The 18109-nt window shown below is 45.6% G+C and overlaps 1 protein-coding gene across 2 annotated transcripts in view; it reads left to right on the forward strand.

The window, feature by feature from the left end:
• The first annotated feature begins 9235 nt into the window (after positions 1-9235).
• ADCY8 (adenylate cyclase 8) overlaps positions 9236-18109 on the forward strand; it is a 185384-nt gene continuing 176510 nt past the window's right edge. For both annotated transcript variants that reach the window (XM_073330121.2, XM_073330122.2), the window contains exon 1: positions 9236-11565. In XM_073330121.2, the coding sequence (XP_073186222.1) occupies positions 10672-11565 (894 nt within the window). In that variant the 5' untranslated portion in view covers positions 9236-10671. The remainder of the gene's footprint in view (positions 11566-18109) is intronic.

Below are 18109 nucleotides of genomic sequence, written 5' to 3' on the forward strand. Positions count from 1 at the left end.
AACAATGTGGCTATTCCTATGTTCTTAATTGCACTCTAGTAAGACTCATTATATACATCAGCAGGAAGCATCTCTAATCCTATGACAACAAAACCTCTCTGAGATACACCGATGAATAGTGACAGGTTTCAGAGTAACAGCCGTGTTAGTCTGTATTCGCAAAAAGAAAAGGAGTACTTGTGGCACCTTAGAGACTAAACAATTTATTTGAGCATAAGCTTTCGTGAGCTACAGCTCACTTCATCGGATGCATACTGTGGAAAGTGTAGAAGATCTTTTTATACACACAAAGCATGAAAAAATACCTGCCCCACCCCACTCTCCTGCTGGTAATAGCTTATCTAAAGTGATCACCCTCCTCACAATGTGTCTGATAATCAAGTTGGGCCATCTACCTTCGAGACACCACTGACTTCCTGAGGAAACTACAATCCATCGGTGATCTTCCTGATAACACCATCCTGGCCACTATGGATGTAGAAGCCCTATACACCAACATTCCACACAAAGATGGACTACAAGCCATCAAGAACACTATCCCCGATAATGTCACGGCTAACCTGGTGGCTGAACTTTGTGACTTACCCATAACTATTTTACCTTTGGGGACAATGTATATCTTCAAATCAGCGGCACTGCTATGGGTACCCACATGGCCCCACAGTATGCCAACATGTTTATGGCTGACTTAGAACAACGCTTCCTCAGCTCTCGTCCCCTAAAGCCCCTACTCTACTTGCGCCATATTGATGACATCTTCATCATCTGGACCCATGGAAAAGAAGCCCTTGAGGAATTCCACCATGATTTCAACAATTTCCATCCCACCATCAACCTCAGCCTGGTCCAGTCCACACAAGAGATCCAATTCCTGGACACTACAGTCCTAATAAATGATGGTCACATAAACACCACCCTATACCGGAAACCTACTGACCACTATTCCTACCTACATGCCTCCAGCTTTCACCCTGACCACACCACACGATCCATTGTCTACAGCCAAGCTCTGCGATACAGCCGCATTTGCTCCAACCCCTCAGACAGAGACAAACACCTACAAGATCTCTATCAAGCATTCTTACAACTACAATACCCACCTGCAGAAGTGAAGAAACAGATTGATAGAGCCAGAAGAGTTCCCAGAAGTCACCTACTACAGGACAGGCCTAACAAAGAAAATAACAGAACGCCACTAGCCGTCACCTTTAGCCCCCAGCTAAAACCCCTCCAACGCATTATTAAGGATCTACAACCTATCCTGAAGGATGACCCAACACTCTCACAAATCTTGGGAGATAGGCCAGTCCTTGCCTACAGACAGCCCCCCAACCTGAAGCAAATACTCACCAGCAACCACATACCACACAACAGAACCACTAACCCAGAAACCTATCCTTGTGACAAAGCCCATTGCCAACTGTGTCCACATATCTATTCAGGGGACACCATCACAGGGCCTAATAACATCAGCCACACTATCAGAGGCTCATTCACCTGCACATCCACCAATGTGATATGTGCCATCATGTGCCAGCAATGCCCCTCTGCCATGTACATTGGTCAAACTGGACAGTCTCTACGTAAAAGAATAAATGGACACAAATCAGATGTCAAGAATTATAACATTCATAAACCAGTCGGAGAACACTTCAATCTCTCTGGTCACGCGATTACAGACATGAAAGTTGCGATATTACAACAAAAAAACTTCAAATCCAGACTCCAGAGAGAGATTGTTGAATTGGAATTCATTTGCAAATTGGATACAATTGACTTAGCCACTCCCAGTCTCTATTCAAGCCTAAGTCATTATGCAAGGTAACCTATTTCCCCTTGTTTTTTCCTACCCCCACCCCCCAGATGTTCTTGTTAAACCCTAGATTTGTGCTGGAAATGGCCCACCTTGATTATCATACACATTGTAAGGAGAGTGGTCACTTTAGATAAGCTATTACCAACAGGAGAGTGGGTTTGTGTGTGGGGAGGGGTGGGGGGAGAGAAAACCTGGATTTGTGCTGGAAATGGCCCAACTTGATTATCATACACATTGTAAGGAGAGTGATCACTTTAGATAAGCTATTACCAGCAGGAGAGTGGGGTGGGGCAGGTATTTTTTCATGCTTTGTGTGTATAAAAAGATCTTCTACACTTTCCACAGTATGCGTCCGATGAAGTGAGCTGTAGCTCACGAAAGCTTATGCTCAAATAAATTGGTTAGTCTCTAAGGTGCCACAAGTACTCCTTTTCTTTTTGCGAATACAGACTAACACGGCTGTTACTCTGAAACCTAGATATTTTTAGTTTCTTTTGAATCCCCTAACAGATTTTAGTCTCTTTTTTTAGTATTGATTTCAAACGCAGATTCTCCCAACAGGACATCACTCCTTCCACTCACTCCTTCAGGATCTCAGACCAAATTTAAACGGCAGTCCTTGTGAAGAGGCTGACTGCCTAGTGTTGTAGATTACAAAATCTTCATTTGTGGCGCACTGAGTGATGAAGTTAAAAGATCAACATCTTTTTTTCGTTCTTTTTTTTTGGGATTTCATTTGTAATTAACTTGGAAGTCAGAGGTCTTTTGAGTACAAAGCTTTCTTCTGCAAAGGATTTCTATGAAATATCAAGTCCAGGCCAGCAGTTCTCAAAGGGTGAAATTCACTCATCAGTTCAACAGCCACAAAAGGCCATCAACATAGTGAAATCAAGTCTTTCTGTCATGTGAGGGCTGTGCAGGGCTGTGTGTGTGACAGTTCTACATAGCCCAATTTAGAAGAAGGATTTAAGCTCAGGGTGGGGGCAGGGATGGTGTGTAGCAACTAGAGCTGTGCAGAGGACAGAAATTCCATATTGCAAAGCATTTTGAGATTTCAAAATTTGGCTTTTTTTCCTAATTGGAACAAATCCTGAAAATTTTGAAATTCTGTCCTATGGAAAATTAAATACATAAATGAATAAATCCTTTCAGATCTGTTAATACATTTTGCTTCGACAATATCGTTTAGTTTCATTTTGATTTTGACTTTTTAAAAAAATGTATATTATAATATAGAATATAATACAACATTTTAAAACACGAGCTGTCATTTTAAAATGTAAAATCAAAATGTTTAGTTCCACAAATGTTCAAAACAGGACACTGGCATTGTCACAACTTTTGGGGGGAGGGGTGGGGAGGGACTCTCCTAAATGAAACTTAAATTAATCAACATAATTTCCATAATTCCCATTGGAAAATGTTTCCATCAGAGTTTTTCCAACCAGCTCTAGTGGACACCAGGATCACAATTATACAGCTTCAGGGGCCAGAGATCCATGAATAGAAGGCATGCAAGGTTCACAGCTGTTATTCCAGACCAGCTGCTGGAACAGCAGCCAAGGAGAAGCTGGAGAACAGCACCTCCCTGCCCCACCCACAGGTTAAAGGGTGAAATTCCCCTTCATAGTTCCCCACCCAAAGCCCATATACTCAGTCTTTGTTCTGGTCTTTGTGTGTGTGTGGCGAGAGTGAGAGAGACAATTTCATCAAGAGATTAAGGAAAGGGCTACTGCATTGGATACATAAACTACAATAGAAAATAAAACGGAAACTTAAAAATTATGTAAAGCAGCTAAAATGGAGGGTGGTTCCGCCCTAAAATTTTTTTACCCAACGTATGGTGTACATGCTGCGTGCAATAATTTGGTTCTATCACTTGCACATTTTAAAACATCCATTGATACACACCTTCTTGTCAACTGTTTGAAATGAGCCACCCTGAATACCACTACAAAAGTGTTTATAACAGCACGCTTTAACTGAATTGTCTCGACCCCCCCACTTGGTAAGGCAACTCCCATCTTTTCATGTACTGTTATATATATCTTCCTACTGTATTTTCCACTCTATGCATCTGATGAAGTGGGTTATAGCTCATGAAAGCTTAGGCCCAAATAAATTGGTTAGTCTCTAAGGTGCCACAAGGACTCCTCGTTTTTTTGATATTTTTATTGCACTAAGAAGAGAGATAGCTCAGTGGGTTGAGCATTGGCCTGCTAAACCCAGGGTTGTGAGTTCAATCCTTGAGGGGGCCATTTAGGGATCTGGGGCTGTCATAAATATAAAGGGAAGGGTAAACACCTTTAAATCCTTCCTGGCCAGAGGAAAAACCCTTTCACCTGTAAAGGGTTAAGAAGCTAGGATAACCTCACTGGCACCTGACCAAAATGACCAATGAGGAGACAAGATACTTTCAAAGCTGGAGGGTAGGGGAGAAACAAAGGCTCTCTCTGTCTGTGTGTTGCTTTGCCGGGACCAGAGGTCAGAGGAGGTCAGAACTCCTGTAAAGGGTTAATAAGCAATCTAGTTAGATATGCTTTAGATGCTGTTTTGTTTAAATGGCTGATCAAATAAGTTGTGCTGAATGGAATGTATATTCCTGTTTTTGTGTCTTTTTGTAACTAAAGGTTTTGCCTAGAGGGATTCTCTATGTTTTGAATCTGATTACCCTGTAAGGTATTTACCATCCTGATTTTACAGAGGTGATTCTTTTACTTTTTCTTCAATTAAAATTCTTCTTTTAAGAACCTGATTGCTTTTTCATTGTTCTTAAGGTCCAGGAGTTTGGGTCTGTGTTCACCTATGCAAATTGGTGAGGATTTTTATCAAGCCTTCCCCAGGAAAGGGGGTATAGGGTTTGGGAGGATTTGGGGCAGGGGGGAAGACATTTCCAAGCGGGCTCTTTCCCTGTTATATATTTGTTAGACGCTTGGTGGTGGCAGCAATAAAGTCCAAGGGCAAAAGGTAAAATAGTTTGTACGTTGGGGAAGTTTTAACCTAAGCTGGCAAAAATAACGTTAGGGGGGTTTTCATGCAGGTCCCCACATCTGTACTCTAGAGTTCAGAGTGGGGAAGGAACCTTGACAGGGGCAAAAATTTGGGATTGCTCCTGCTTCAAGCAGGGGTTGGACTAGATGATCTCCTGAGGTCCCTTCCAACTCTGATATTCTATGAATCCATTAACTCCAGTGGATGCTGATTGTTTCCATCATCTGTTAAACTATGTGTCCTTTATCTCTGATCTCACAATCCACACACTCTTTCTTTTCTTTCACCACGGTTCTCGTCAATCAGTTGGAGTGGTTTTACCAACTGGTTTACAGTTTTTAATCTATTTCCCCATGTTTTCATACAGAAAATATACTGTAAAGCTGACAGACCCCGGTCATCAGTGGGCGGGATTGAACCTGGGACCTGTGGAGCTTAGTGCATGAGCCAAAAGCCAACTGGCTGTAGAGCAAATCAATCAATATATCTATATATCTATATAGATATATATCTTGATGGGACAGAACACCACACCCAGGAGGTGTGTGGGTTACAATACCACACTATGCAACTGAGAAAAAGGATCCACAGATTGTAATAAGGGAATATCAAGCAACATCAGAAGTTCCAGTTTATTTCCTTTATTGTATTGGAGGAAAAGAAAGAAGAGTGTTGTTGACAAGGTGGGTAAGGAGGACACAAAAAGTTAGTCTGCTCTGATTCTATTCCAGTTACTGTAACTGCTTTCAAATTCTATGTATGTGAATGGGAAGATTTTATGTTATTTATTCCTTTTCTCTTTTTTAATATTGATTTCAAATCTCTATTAAGGTTTAAGTAAGGCAATTTACAGCAGCACATATTTGACACTATCTAAAGGTCACCCTTCCTGAAGAATCCCCAAGTGCTTTTACAAACCATGTAGCCTGTCTTGCAATCCTTACATAAGCAGTTCCATACAAGTCAGTGAGATTACTCACATGACTAAGGACGTTTTTTAGGAGTAAATGTTGTAACATCAGGCCCTATATAAATGTAGCTACTTCTGGGGTGTGATAGAAACCCATTAAACCATAGCATGCATCACAACAGCAGAGAATGGGAATTTTGGCCAACTTCATTGGGTGAAACCTCTACTATGACCAAAATCATGGGATCTATAATGCTGATAAGGGTATGCGTTTTATTGCTTTCTTTAAACAAACAGGCCACAAGAACAAAAAAAGCAGGGTTACTAATAAAGGGCCAAATCCAAAACCCAATGAAGTCAATGGAAAGACTCCAAATGAATAAATTCAGCTTTGAGTCAGGCTCAGAACAATGATGTTCCACAGAGGTGCTTGCAATTCTTATCAGCTTCAATAAAAAGTGCAGGTGCTCAGCACTTGTGAAGTAGAGACCCATAAATATTTGCAGGTACAATACACTATTAATAATGCCATTAACTATGCTATCTCATACAACTAGAATTGGAAAATACACTGAGACAATCTAAATGAGAGAGGTTTTACCCCTGACAAATGAATGATCAAGGTTTTGTTCTAAAATATGCTCTCCTTATTCATGTAAATAATGCTGCTGACTTTAGTGCATGAGTTGGCTCTTTACCACTGGCCGCAGCTGGAATACCAATTGTTACGCTTATCACTGAAAACAGATGTGAGGCCTTTGTAGCAGCCTTAGCACAACTAACAGACTGGGAGGGGAGGGGGAAGTAAGTGACTATGGGGAGTAAACATGACCCTATGCCGTCCAGACTTGAGCTTTTTGCCCAAGCATGTGGTTTTGCAAGATGGAAAGTCTGGCAATAGTTAAGTGTTGCTATGTGAAATACAGCTGGTTAACTGATGGAAAACTACAGGCTGGAAAACTCCACACTTAACTTAGCTTCTGCTCGGCAGTTATTTTTATGAACAAGCTATGTAATACGAACAAACTGGATATAAAAAGAGAAAGAAATCTGAGCACGGTGGACACTTTAACATTTGGACACCTCTCAAGTTCCCCTGCAGAGAGAAGGCTGGCCACTAGACGTGTACAATCATCCACTCGAGACCGCTTCAAGACCATAGATGACTCTTGCCTCTCCGCAACAGGGTAATATAGCACCCCAAATTACCAGATTCATATTTCCCCAGGGTCTTGAGCATAGGTGACAAGTGGGGGAGCATGCAGGATCAAGTGTCCTCCTCCCAGATTTCTGTTTGGCTTGCTGGGGGAAAAGGGAGAGGGGCTCTGTCCTTCTCCTGCTGTGCCTGCTCCCTGGTTTGCTCAGCCTCTGTCCCTGGTAGCTGGGCCCAAGCCGGGAGCGGAAGGGGCAGGACCAGCCACTTCTCACACTGGCCACTCAGGGGCTCTGCTCTGTGCAGGGCGGCAGCTGCCACAGAGAACCTGGCTGGGACACTGGTGGTGGGCCGCTTCCCACCTGTGCCCGGCTGCTGCAGACAAGGGCTGAGTGAGCTAGAGTCTCCTCTCCCTCAGCAGGTTTTGGCCCCTGTCCCCGGCAGCCGGGCCCAGGTCAGGTGTGGCCCACCCCTGCTGCTGCCTCCCCAGCCAGGGTCTCTCAGGCAGCTGCTCTGCTGCACAGAGTCAGTGACCCAGAGTGGCCAGCTTCAGCTGTGTGAGAAGCAGCTCCATCCTGCTCCCCACCCAGGCCTGGCTGCCAGGGAGAGTGGCTGAATGTCCAGGGGGAGGCACAGTGAAAGAAGGGCAGAGCCTCCCCGCAGTAACATGGGGCAGGGAAAGCATGGCGGTCCCAGGCTGGGCACAGGGCCGGGGGGGTCACTAGGCAGAGAACACATGTGGGGAGGTCACATGTCCTCCCTTTTAGATTATGCTGGAGAGTAAATACAGTCGAAACTTTCAGTGAAAGCACTTTTGTTTGCCTGGTTGTATCAACTGTCTATCAGCCAGACAACCGTGTCCCCGTTTATTTATTTCCTGTCACTGCCTCTCTAAGAGTAAAGTTACCAGGAGCTTTGGGTTCAGCAAAAGCCCAGATAGCAACAGGATCTGACCCAATGCAACCAACATTATAATATATTAATATATTAAGATTACAGTTAGACAATTAATACATTAATATAATAACATTAGAGCATTTACAGCTTCTTATGTTACCTTCATATTATGCTGTTTTTGAACTGGCAAATTGACTGTTTGGTTAAATCATATTATAATGTTTGTCCCTGTTTCCTTTGTTAAAATGTGATTTTTATAGTGAGTTGAGTAAACTAGACATGAGATCCCTTTTCTACTATGATTTGGGGTATCATTATTATTAATCAGAATAATTATGAGCCCATAGTTATGATACCGCTTCTTATATTGAGTAGCACTTTCATCCTCAGGGAGTCTCAATGTTTTAATGGGTTGATTCTTGAAGTGAAGTACTGCCCAATATGAGTACAGATATTATTTCTATTATTATTTATTATTATGTATTAATCCTTGATGTCCCATTTGTTACACTCTCCCAGTCCAGATCAGTGTCTTTTTCTACCCTGCCCCCTAAGAGTGTAATGATCTCCCACTCCAGTTCACCAAGCCCACTCCTCATCCAAGCTCTTTGTGAGGATTTTCTTTGCTCTAAGTCTGTATAGTGCCTAGCAGAATGGGGCTCAGACTTGGTTGGGACCCAGCCTTGTGGATTCAGTGTTTACTTGTCCACACTGCTTTGTTAACCTGGGTTTACAGTTGCTGGACCAGGCTCTTCTAGCCATGCTAACATGTCTATACTGCACTATGCAGACCTTATGACTTGTGTTTATGGCTTGATCTGCATCGACACTGCAAAATGGCAGGGATTGGACCTAAGTCCTTAATGGATCCTAGGACCCAGGTCCACGGGGCTGCTGACCTGAATCAGCAAGATGTGTGTGCATGACCGATAAGGGGTATTTGGGCTCAACCCTGAGTCTGAGCCGAGTGTGTGGATGCTCTGGATGGCTGTTGTAATACAAATAATAGTCATTGAAATCCTTCCTAAAATCTATTTATTCTATATGATGTCCACCAGAAGTGAGTTTAATAAGGAGGAGGGGACGCAGAAGTCACTAAGTCCTACCCACCTCTGGCTCTCCCAGTGCCTGCCGATTTCTGTGTGCCTCTTCTCTACACTGCAGGCTCTTTAGGGCGGGGGCTGGCTCTCTTGATCCCCCCCCCGCACCCCCCTCCATTGTCAGCACTTAACAAACACTTCGGTTCAGTTCCAAAGTCAGTGCCAAAGAAAGTCAGTGGCCGGCTTTCACGGCGCCTCTGAGCCGAGCCGAGCCGAGCCGACCCCGGGCAGGTCCTGACTCGCCGCCCCTGCACGGGGGATGATTCTGCTGTCACTGGACAGAAGGGGAGGGCAAGAGACTAGAGCCTGACGTCACTGGGCATCAGCTGACCGTGCCAGGGCTCTGCCCGCCTCTTCCAGGAGCAGCCGCGGCAGCCCCGGACACCGCGGCCGGTCTTTACCCCGCTAATCCCGTCTATCCCGGGCGCTAACGCTGCGTGCGCCGCTGCTGCTAATGCCGGCCCGCGGGAACCACTCCGCGCCCTGCTCGCCCGGCCGCCGGCCACGCGCGCCCCGGGGAGCCGCGCTCGCGGCAGGGCTCGGGCTCACATCTGCCTGCAAGGAGCGGGTCTGGATTAAGCCCGGCGGCCCCGAGAGCTCATGAGTTCCCGCCTCGTCCTCGCGGCCGCCAACACTTTTGAGAGCGAGGAAACTCCCGCCCTGCTCTCGCCCGGATCCCACAGCTGGACCGCGGCTGCCCCGGTCACCCCCGAGGGCGGCTGGAAGTGAGGGCGCCCGGTCTCGCCTCTTTCCCCGGCCCGGGGGCAGGTGGCGGAGCCCCTGGATGCTCGGAGGCGCGCCTGGAAGCCCCGGGGACACAACCCGCGCTCCGAGGTGCTCTGAGAGTTGGTTTTGCTTTGTGCAAAGCCCGGCCGTGGCTCCCCGTCCGAGGCTCCCTCCTGCGGGGGCGGGCCCCTAGCCCAGAGCGGCCATCCCCGCCGGACATGTGCAGCTGCAAGTCACCGCTCGCAGGAGAGAGAGAACAAAGTCCCGCTGGGCTGGAGTTGCGTTTGGCAGCCGCTTTCTCCGCCCCTGTCAGCCCGCACGGGAAGATGCTGCTGCCCAGCCCGCAGCCAGGGATGCGGCACCGCTCGTTGCCCTGCCCGTCCCGTGCCCCGGGGCTGCCCGGCCCCCACTTCTAGGTTTCATGAGTGACCTCGGCAAAGACCTTGCTGGGTTGTTTGCTTCTCCGCTCGCTCTTGCACGGATGGCTTCTGCGGCCCGGCGCCTGCGGGGTGACAGCAGGTCAATGAGCCGCCCGCTCCCCGAATCCCGGGGCGAGTAACAGCCGCACCCCGGCGGGCTGAGCTGCCCGGTGGGACCGCCGGGGCTGCAGACTCTGGGGGTGCATGTTGCACCGCTCCGTGCTCCCGCAGCTGGTCCCTGGATGGGACCAAGGCTGCTGCGTCCCTGGGACGTTGCCTCGCTGAGCCTGGGGGCGGGAGGGGGAGGGGGGCGCTTTGCCGGTCCATGGGCCTCTCCTCCTCCTCCTCCTCCTCTCTGCGCTGCGCGGTGCCAAGCCAGACATCACCGCGGCGTGGCTGCACCTGCTAAAAACCAACCGGCGGCAGAGCCAACCAGCCCGCTTCCCTCCCCCGCCCAGCCCCTGTGCAACAAACCAGCCCGCACTCGCGGCATGCGGCAGGGGACCCACCCGGCTCTGCCAGGGGCGGCCGGCGCGCCAGGCATGGGGCCACCCGGCCCCGCCACCCTCCGCTGACCGCCCGCCTCTCGATGTGACACTCGCCCACCCCGACACCCCCTCCTGCTCCCCCCCCCGCCACCCCTCTGCCCCCCGGCCGCCATGGAGCTCTCCGAGGTGCGCTGCCTGAGCGACAGCGCGGAGCTGTACACCATCAACCGGACCCCCCCGGGCAGCGGCCGCGCCAGACCCCAGCGCCTGCTGTGGCAGACCGCGGTGCGCCACATCACCGAGCAGCGCTTCATCCAGGAGCAGAGCAGCAGCAGCGGGGGGAGCAGCGGCGGCGGCAAAGCCCTGGGCTCGCAGGACTCCTGCTGCCCCAACCACCACCCCCACCCGCCGCGCCGCCCCTCCGAGCGCCACAACAACGGGGGCACCAAAGTCTTCCCGGAGCGCACGAGCAGCAGCGGGGACCTGGGCTTCCTGCACCTCGACTGCGCCCCCAGCAACTCCGACTTCTTCCTCAGCTGGGGCTACACCTACCGCGGGGTCATCTTCCCCACGCTGCGCAACTCCTTCAAGTCCCGGGACCTGGAGCGTCTCTACCAGCGCTACTTCCTGGGCCAGCGGCGCAAGTCCCAGGTGGTCATGAACATCCTGGACGTGCTGACCAAGCTGACCTTGCTGCTGCTCCACCTGACCCTGGCCTCGGCCCCCATGGACCCCATCAAGGGCATCCTGCTGGGCTTCTTCACCGGCATCGAGGTGGTGATCTGTGCCTTAGTGGTGGTCAGGAAGGACACGACCTCCTACACCTACCTGCAGTACAGCGGGGTGGTGACTTGGGTGGCCATGGCCACGCAGATCCTGGCCGCCGGCCTGGGCTGTGGCCTTCTGGGCGACGGGATCGGCTACGTGCTCTTCACCCTCTTTGCCACCTACAGCATGCTTCCGTTGCCCCTCACCTGGGCCATCCTGGCCGGACTGGTGACTTCCCTCCTGCAGCTCGTCATGCAGCTGGTCATCCCTAGGCTGGCAGTGACTTCCCTCAACCAGGTACCCTCTTCATAAAGTGACAGCCAGCCTGCACTTCTGCCCCAGGATGTGCGGGGGGGAGGGGGATAATAGCCCTTGATTTCTTTAGTCATTGAAATGTGTGTCACTGGGAGGAGAAGGACAAAGATAAGAGACATTGGTTACAGTAAGAAAGCCCCCTGGGAAAGGGAGCGTGGCCTGGGTGAAGCACCTGAATTGGGGCAAGGGGGATGTAGAGGTGGGTTTGCTGAATTCTGCCCCTCCCCCCACATATCTCACTGCTGCCCCTTGAAACACTTTTTGGGGAGAGTGGAGGGGCTTTGGGGTACCCTGTCACTTCTCCGCTCCTCAGTTCAAGCACTGATCCAGTATTTAAAGCACAGGAACTGGGAGGCAGCAATGTTGATGCCTCTTCCCAGCTGTGCTCTGATCTCTGGCAAATCACTTCACTTGTTTGTGCCTTTTGGTTTCCTCACTCTCAGAATTATACCCTACCTCCCAGGGGTGTTGGATGTGTGGAGCATTTTGAGATGCTGGCATGGAAAGTGTTGTAGAAAAGTGTGAAATGTTATTGATGACTTTTTTTTCCCAAAAGAACATAAGAATAGCCATATTGGCTCAGACCAATGGTCCATCTAGTCCAGTATCCTGTCCTCTGAGAGTGGGCAGGGTCAGGTGTTTCAGAGGGAATGAGGGCAGTTATTGCGTGATCCATTCCATGTTGTCCAGTCCCAGCTTTTGGCAGTCAGAGGCTAGGGATGCACAGAGACTCTTGGCTAATAGCTGTTGATGGACATATCCTCCATGAACTTATCTAATTCTTTTTTGTATCCTGTTATAGTTTTGGCCTTCACAACATCCCCTGGCAAGGAGTTCCACAGGTTGACTGTGTGTTGTGTGAAGAAGGGCTTCCTTTTCTTTGTTTTAAACCTGTTGCCTATTAATTTAATTGGGTGACCCCTGGTTCTTGTGCTATGTGAAGGAGTAAATAACACTTCTTTATTTACTTTCTCTCCACCATTCATGATTTTATAGAGCTCTATCGTAGCCTCCCTTAGCAGCTGCTTTTCCAAGCTGTAAAGTTAATCTCTCCTCATGTGCAAGGTCTGAGAGTCAGAGCTGAAGCCCACTGAAATAATGGAAAGAGCCCCATTGAATTCAAAGGGCTTTGGATCTAGTTCTTAGGCAGCCATCTAAACAGTCACCCAAAATTGGTTTGCTGGTAGAGGTGGGTCTTCCTGGGTCAAACAGAAGTGTACAGGGCACTTTGAAGGAATCACTTAGGTCAGGGAGTTTATTGCCTGGTGGAGGTTGTGTGTGCAGTTTATTGGCTAACATACCCCTTGTGAGACCAGCTCAGGCATGAACGTTCTGAAATGTTAACTGCGTAGGGGCAGGAAGGAAGGACAAAGAGAGTAAATTAAGGACTTAATATTACTTTGCACTCCCATAGCCCCTTTTGTCCTACAATCTCAAAATCACTTTACAAACATTAATGTACAAAAATTTGCAACATCCCTGTGAAACTGGGAAATATGATATTTTGCTAAGCTTTTTTCTCCCACTCACTGGGCAGCAATGGAGAACTTAGTCATTTAGATGCTCCTTTCTCCCCTTCTAGAATGTCATGGTTCTGTGGTCCCCGTATTTCAGATAAGATTATCATGTAAACGTGACTCACTAAAGTGGAGAGGGGAGGCCAGGGGGAGTTAATCTGAGCCAGAGGAAAGCACAAAAATAGCATCATTTTTCTTATTTGGAGACAGTATCTAGCCTCATTTGTGTCTTCTGCTGTTGTGGCCACATGACCGTAAGAGACATGCAAGTAGACGGTGTGCACATTCTTACACTAGGAGTTTTGACTAGATTGGTCTCCTGGCAATCAGATGCCTCAAACCAGTCTCATGGCAGCCAGATGATTCTGCTTATGTCATTTAGTACTACAGCTATTCCATTTCATTTATTTATCCTTGACCTTATGGTCACTGCAAGCACTTTTAGGAGCCTTGCCTTATTTCTAATTGCACTCCTTTCCTGTAACAGCTGGTCTGTTTGGCTGCCTTCGCTTGTTAATGTCCAGGCTCTTTATGATTTATATACAGGAGGCACAGTGTGTCTTACATGGCATTAGCTGTTAGAATATGAAATAGTTGTGCTGTACTATAAAGTCTTTGCTGCTTACAATTAACTATAGAAGAAAAAGGAGTACTTATACCAATCAAAATAATTGTCTATGGCAGGTTTTCAAAAATTCCATCCCAATCCACAAAAACCTTAAAGACTAACATTTATTTGGGCATAAGCTTTCGGGCATAAGCTTATGCCCAAATAACTCTGTTCCAGTCTTTAAGGTGCCACTGGACTCCCTGTTGTTTTTGTGGGTACAGACTAATGCGGCTACCCCCTAATACTTGACATCCCAATCCAGTTTCACTTACCAAAATGTACTTCTGTGATCTTTTTTCATTGTGAGTAATACTGTATAATCTGCTTCATGCATTTCAATGCAGTTAACTAGTCTTTTGGGGGGAAGGGGGGGTCATTCATAACATAGACATTTCTTGGGAGAGATACCAATTATCCCTTCTATTTGACAGCACAATACCTAGTCAGTTATATGAATGAAATGCTATTGAACCATGCAAAATGATAAACTACTTGCTACATGATTGTCTTCATGAACTAAAGATATAGAACTGGGTAATAGGCTCCACACACTATTCAGTACATGGGTGTTGTTTTACACTTTACACCTTTAAACCCAGTTATTTAAACTATCAAATTATAAATCGCTTCAGCACGTTTTTCTCCACTAGAATATTTGATTTGACCTGATCCTCCACCTCCGTGCCAGTCAAAAGGATATTAACGTTTATATGACATTTCACGTTTTTTTCTTTTTTCTTCTCTTTTTCTTTCCATTCCCCCCCCCCACACACACACACACACTAAGCATTCGCCTGATTTAAGGGAATATAGAGATATTTAAGAATATAAATAGCTCTCTCTACCCCCTACCCCATCAAAAAATGTTTCAGAGAATACATAGTTTAGATGATTTTATTTTTTGATCTTGTATTAAAGTGGAGGAGGAATGGAATAGTAAGTAAAGCCAGAGCTGGCAGGCCTGTGACCTCTATTTACACTGGGCGCTCTCCTCTGGCTTTTGGTGCTGAACATCCTTTGCCTTTCTATTTTTGGATGTAGAACACTTTCATTTGGCTCCCTCTTGTGGTTTCTTGTTACTTCCAATAGCAGCTTCTCTCATCTCCCAGCTTAATTTGATATTTACTCTGCCAGTCCAAATGGTTGGCATGATCCTGCCAGGTGCTTAGAAACCCCTGCAAGGCACTGAATGCCCTCAGCTCCTGTGAAGTAAATGGGAGCTGGGTGTGCTCAGTACCCCCACAGAATTGGACCTATTGTCTACATGATAAGGTGTCTCTAAGGTGCCACAAGTACTCCTTTTCTTTTTATGATAAGGTGTAGGTTAGGATAAGTTTACGGGTACTGCACTAAGACGCAATCAGGTATTGCACTAAGACAATGAATTGTAATTCAAATCACATTATCTACCTTGTACACTTTATGGATTTCTTGCATGGTAAAGTCAAGGAACAGGAAACCATTAAACAATATTTATTGCATAGGGGCAGCACATTATAAAGTCATAGTGATGTGATGGCTGCCCTATCATGTAGTTTAGAATAACTCTTATTGTTATTCTTATCATGTCCACAATGTACGAGGCTCTGTACACTCACATGGGAAGATACAGCCCAAAGGGTCGCTTTGCACTGTTATAGCCATTTTCCCTCTGAGGCTTTCAAAGCATTTTAAAATTATTAATGATTTAAGCCCCATAACACTGTCAATATTATTTTACAGATAGGTGCAGATAGTTTAAATGACTTGCCCAAGGTTATACATTAAGTCTGCAGGAGAATTCAGCTATCCTGATCTTCCAGATAAAACTGTCTCTTTTATCATATGGTTTATTTTACCTGGTTGTAAACATCAAATTCACTGACCCGTGACTATCTAATAATATTACATGCAGTGTTGTCACAGCTGTGTTGGTCCCAGGATATTAGTGAGATAAAGAGGGTGAGATAATAAAAGATAAAGTAAAAATAAAATATATTACCTCACCCATGTTGTTTCTCTAATAATGTTCTGGAAGCTGTAATAATTTAGCCATCTGGATAGACAGGAAGGTGTGTGGGTACCTACATTAGACCAGCTACATGAATTAAAATATACCAGGAAAGATGGAAAAGACAGAGGGTGAAATTCTGAGTTTTTCTGGAAATAAGAGGTTTTCCATTGACTTCAATGGGGATTTCATGCAGGGAAAATATTGCGCACAGTACTGAATACAATAGCATGGTCTATAGCGTAGCTAATTCATTAGCTTATCCAGTAGTATCTATGTGGACAATGAGTCTGATTCTTTTCTTACTCACACTGGTGTAAATCAGGAGTAATTCCATAAAAATAATGAGGTTATAGTGGTGTAAGAGGGGAGTCAAGTACCAGGTGTCCTGTTTTCTCTTTATCCTAATTAATTACACTTTTATTGAGAAGCACATACTCAGATGCAGCTGAAAGTCTTCAGTCTTCAGACACACAGAGCTTGCCTTTTGGGGTAGCTGTGATTTTTGTTGTTTAAGGCACACATTTTAATGCATATAAATATTGCCCACAGTTCACCGTTTTCTCCAATAGTCATTTGCAAGAGGTTATGTGAATTTCCCTGCACCGCTTTTCCAAAATATTATTTAACCTCTGATTTACTTACAGCACTTTAAGGGAGAAAGTGGGGGAGGGGAGGAAGAGAGAGAGAAGTGAAATGAGAAATGAGATAAAGAAAACAAAATTAGATCTACTCAAGCCCAGTTCTGCAAGGTGCCCAGCACCTATTGGAAGATTCTGAGAATTCTCATCTCCCACTGACTTCCAGTTGAGAGTGTTGAGAATTGTACAGGCAATGTTCAATACTTGCCAGGGTTAAAGCCCACAAAGAGGGTCTGATCCCATAATCCTGATGAAGGCAAAGCTTCTGTTGACTTCCCTAGGAATTTTCCCTGAGTAAGGGTTGCAAGATCAGGCTCAAAGTCTTTACCCCGCTAAAAACATAACTCTCATTTTTATTCGGTCAGCTACTGTGATGTGGTGATGTTTGCTGCAGACATTCCTATAAACGAATTCCCAGAGATTGTCTGTTTGTATTGTATTTATGATTGTGTTTTCTTCTATTGAATTATAAAATATAAAGAGTAAATTATCTGCGTCAGGAATATAGAGAAGAATAAACAATTCACTGCATTTTATATTAATATACAATACAGGCAGATGATGCCATAGATACGAATTCTGATAGGCTGCAAAATAGTCATGTAAATCATGTACATAAACTGGATTTTTATGCTCCACTCCTGCAACCATTGTTCATGTAAGTCAATGAGCCTACCTATGTGAGAAATAGCTACTCACACTGATGGCTTGGAGGATCAAGTCTAAATTACGTACATTAAACCAGGCTTTTAAAAAGAGTTAAGGAACACTACCAAGATTAGTTAGACCTGTAATTTGATCCTTCTATTAATAAATATCTTTGCAGAGGCTATGCAGTTCTTTAGATTTATATAGGTTGGTTTTTTTCCAGACATGTTTCAAAGTTATTATAAAAAAAAGATGACAAATGGCAACCTTACAGTAACAAACTAGTGTACATACTTAATGGGACTAAAAGATTTTGTAAACACATTTCACCTTCATTATTTCCAATAATTTATTGTTGATATCAGTGTGGGAATTTTGCCAAATACCTTGGCAGTATCCTTTAAAATATTTTAGTCTAAAATTGTTTTAAAGACCAAGTTGAATTTGAAAGTCAAAAATGATTAAACTGTTTCACTCTTTAGCCCTAAAGCCTCCTTCATAGTACAATTTACTGTCAAGTTTTACTGCCATTTTTTACCTGGGGTGATTTATAAACTGATTGTATTTTTTTAGAATGGATTATGACCTTGTTTTTATATCCCAACGGGTATCAGTGGGTCAAAGCATAATTAGATTAGAACTGGATATACGTTTCTCTGGAGCAGCTGCAATAATGTGCCCCATAGGACAAATGCATTAGTCATATTTACAATTTGATGATTAATTGCATTTTGAGAGTTCATCAGAAATGGAGTAATCCAAGCAGGAACATGGAAGCCTGTTTTTATCACTAAGCTTTATCACTGAGTTTCAGACAACAGCAGAACTCTAGGGCACTTGCCCTCAGTGGAGGTGAGTACGATCATTTTGATAGATTATTGTCAAAATCGCTCTGATGATGATTTTTTTTCCCCATGATCAAAACAAGGGGATATGCTGGTTTGGCCAAAATAGCAACTTCCAGCAAAAACCTCTTGTCTGCTAGCGTAGTGCACCAAGGTAGTTATTGATCATGAATGGATCGGATTGGCATGGTCCTTTTTCAGATGTGCAAGAAATTAAAGGAGGATAACATCCCCATACTCAATCCTGTATTCATGCCTGCCCAGCCTGTGAATCT

Source organism: Lepidochelys kempii, chromosome 2 (genome assembly GCF_965140285.1).
Source record: "Lepidochelys kempii isolate rLepKem1 chromosome 2, rLepKem1.hap1, whole genome shotgun sequence".
Lineage (NCBI taxonomy): Eukaryota > Metazoa > Chordata > Testudines > Cheloniidae > Lepidochelys > Lepidochelys kempii.